General features: G+C 45.4%; 1 protein-coding gene across 1 annotated transcript; it reads left to right on the top strand.

Moving 5' to 3' along the window:
• Window positions 1-905: 905 nt before the first annotated feature.
• On the top strand, window positions 906-1,699 carry LOC134443700 (cerebellin-3-like). Its single transcript, XM_063193343.1, has one exon. The coding sequence runs from the start codon at window positions 953-955 to the stop codon at window positions 1,697-1,699; it is 747 nt and encodes a 248-aa protein (XP_063049413.1). The 5' UTR covers window positions 906-952.
• Window positions 1,700-2,264: the final 565 nt, after the last annotated feature.

Raw genomic sequence — 2,264 nt, 5'->3', positions numbered from 1 at the left:
CGAAAAAACTTGAGCATGTTCATGTTAAAAGGCTACCCGCAGCATAATAATTAGATGAATCTTACCTTAAAGCAGAATCACAAGTAGGCTGTGTTTTTCATGCAAGCTAGTTCCATTAAAAGCCCGGGGTGGTTGACATGATGAAGACATTTTGTCCCAGTGCAAACTACTTGAAGCTGCTACCCATCTGATGTTGAATATTTCCACAATGCAGCGATTGCAAACGGCTCAGCTGTCTGTCACTTGAACCGTCTTTCTTGCTACTTCTCAGCATTTTTTAAAATAATAAAGACAAAAAGCCAAAGACTGCCATGTTTTCTTTCCGATACGGCTAGAGATTTGAACAAGCCTTGCCTTGCTAGTTGTTGCTATCATAGCTGCCTGTAGGGCAGAAATTGGCTACTACCTGAATTGTAACAATTTTTCATTTTGGGCGCTGTGATTGGCTCACATACTCCCGCCACAGAGTAAAGGCTCTGCTTTTAGTCCCATTGACAAGCTATGTGACAACTTAATACGCATGCGCAAACTTCTACATTGACAGCATTGAAGGCAGGGTAGGCAGAGGAAAAGCGAGCCTTTACCGGGCTGCCTGGCTGGCATTCGAAAGCTCTGCTTTCAGCTTGTCTCTGCTACCAGCCGGGACAGCTGCGCGTTGCCACGGCAACCTGCCCAAGCCTGAGCGCTTTGCTTCGTGCGATTACTTAGGTTTTTGATCGTTGTCCTGTGTATACTGTACTTTAAACAGCTCATAATTTATGCTGAATCAATGTTATTGTTGTGTAGGCCTATGTGAACTCTGAAGAATATTTTTTTAAACACGTGTTAGTTTTTATTTTTAAGACATTTATCCCAGGGTAGGCACTGCCTACCCTGCCTACCCTGACCGCACGTCTCTGCACTACGACATACTAGAGATGACGTGAAGGTTTTGGAGGCAGATAATGTGGCAATGAAACAAAGGCTGGCAGTCAGTGAGAGTAAGGTGGAGGCTCTGGAGGCTGAAAATAAAGCAGTGAAAGAAAGGCTGGCAGTCAGTGAGGGTAAGGTGGAGGCTCTGGAGGCTGAAAATAAAGCGGTGAAAGAAAGGCTGGCAGCCAGTGAGAGTAAGGTAGAGTCTCTGGAGAGGGCACTACAGGACACCAAAGTAGAAATGAAGACGGAGGTGGACAATCTGAAGAAGGAAAATGCAGCGCAAGAGGCAGAGCTGACAGCAGTGAAGACCAGACTGGCAGCCACTGAGACTGAAGTGGAGAATCTGGAGAAAGAGATCAGAGCAGCACCCAAGGTGGCCTTCTCAGCAGGTCTGAGGGAATCTACAGGATACATAGAGTCCGGGAGCAATGACCTGAACTTAGTGTTCAAGAGAGTCATCACCAATGTAGGAGAGGCCTACAACAGCACGACTGGCTTCTTCACAGCTCCAGTCAGGGGGGTCTACTACTTCAGGTTCACTGTTATGGATCATCTGAACTCAAGCTGGATGGGGATCTGGATGTATAAGAATGTAACAGAACAGCTCATGTATCTGCATGATTATGACTCTGATGGAAGAAACAACTATCTGTCCAGTGGCCTGACTCTGCAGCTGGAGAAGGGAGACACAGTAAACCTGATGCTACCAGGAGGCTACAGGCTCTATGACACTAATGGCCATAGCTACAGCACCTTCAGTGGCTTCCTGCTCTTCCCTCTCTGAACGCCACAACAATAAATGTACCATTTTGTAATCAAATGTAATTATTTTATGTAATCAAATTAAATAATACAATAGATCATAGTGAATATAGCCGCAGCACCTTCAGTGGCTTCCTGCTCTTCCCTCTCTGAACGCCACAACATCACCATGACCACTCACAGGGGTTGTGTGTGTGTGTGTGTGTGTGTGCGTGCGTGCGTGCATGCGTGTGTGTGGGTCCTCCTGCTCTTCCGTCTCTGAAAGCCACAACAACACTGTATTGGTTAAATGTCCGGTCTTAAAAGGTTGACCATTTCTTACTTGAGATCCATGCAAATAACCACTCAGTCAGACGGAAAGAACGAGTCCTACGCGTGTTAAAGTTTGAACGACGGTAGAAAACAGTGTGTTCGCCCCGTCTTTATGGAAATACTCAACATATGACAATCACACAGCACATTGCATACGATACGCACAGGCTCCATATGACATCTGATTTAGTTTTTTTTTCTCACAAGGAAATGACTTCCTGTCTCGCCAATAAGTCCATAAGTTTAATTCCCTCACCAACATTATATGAATTTGA

This window comes from Engraulis encrasicolus, unplaced genomic scaffold (genome assembly GCF_034702125.1).
Source record: "Engraulis encrasicolus isolate BLACKSEA-1 unplaced genomic scaffold, IST_EnEncr_1.0 scaffold_35_np1212, whole genome shotgun sequence".
Lineage (NCBI taxonomy): Eukaryota > Metazoa > Chordata > Actinopteri > Clupeiformes > Engraulidae > Engraulis > Engraulis encrasicolus.
The sequence above is the reverse complement of the archived record's forward strand: the minus strand, read 5'-3'. Positions and strand labels throughout refer to the sequence as shown.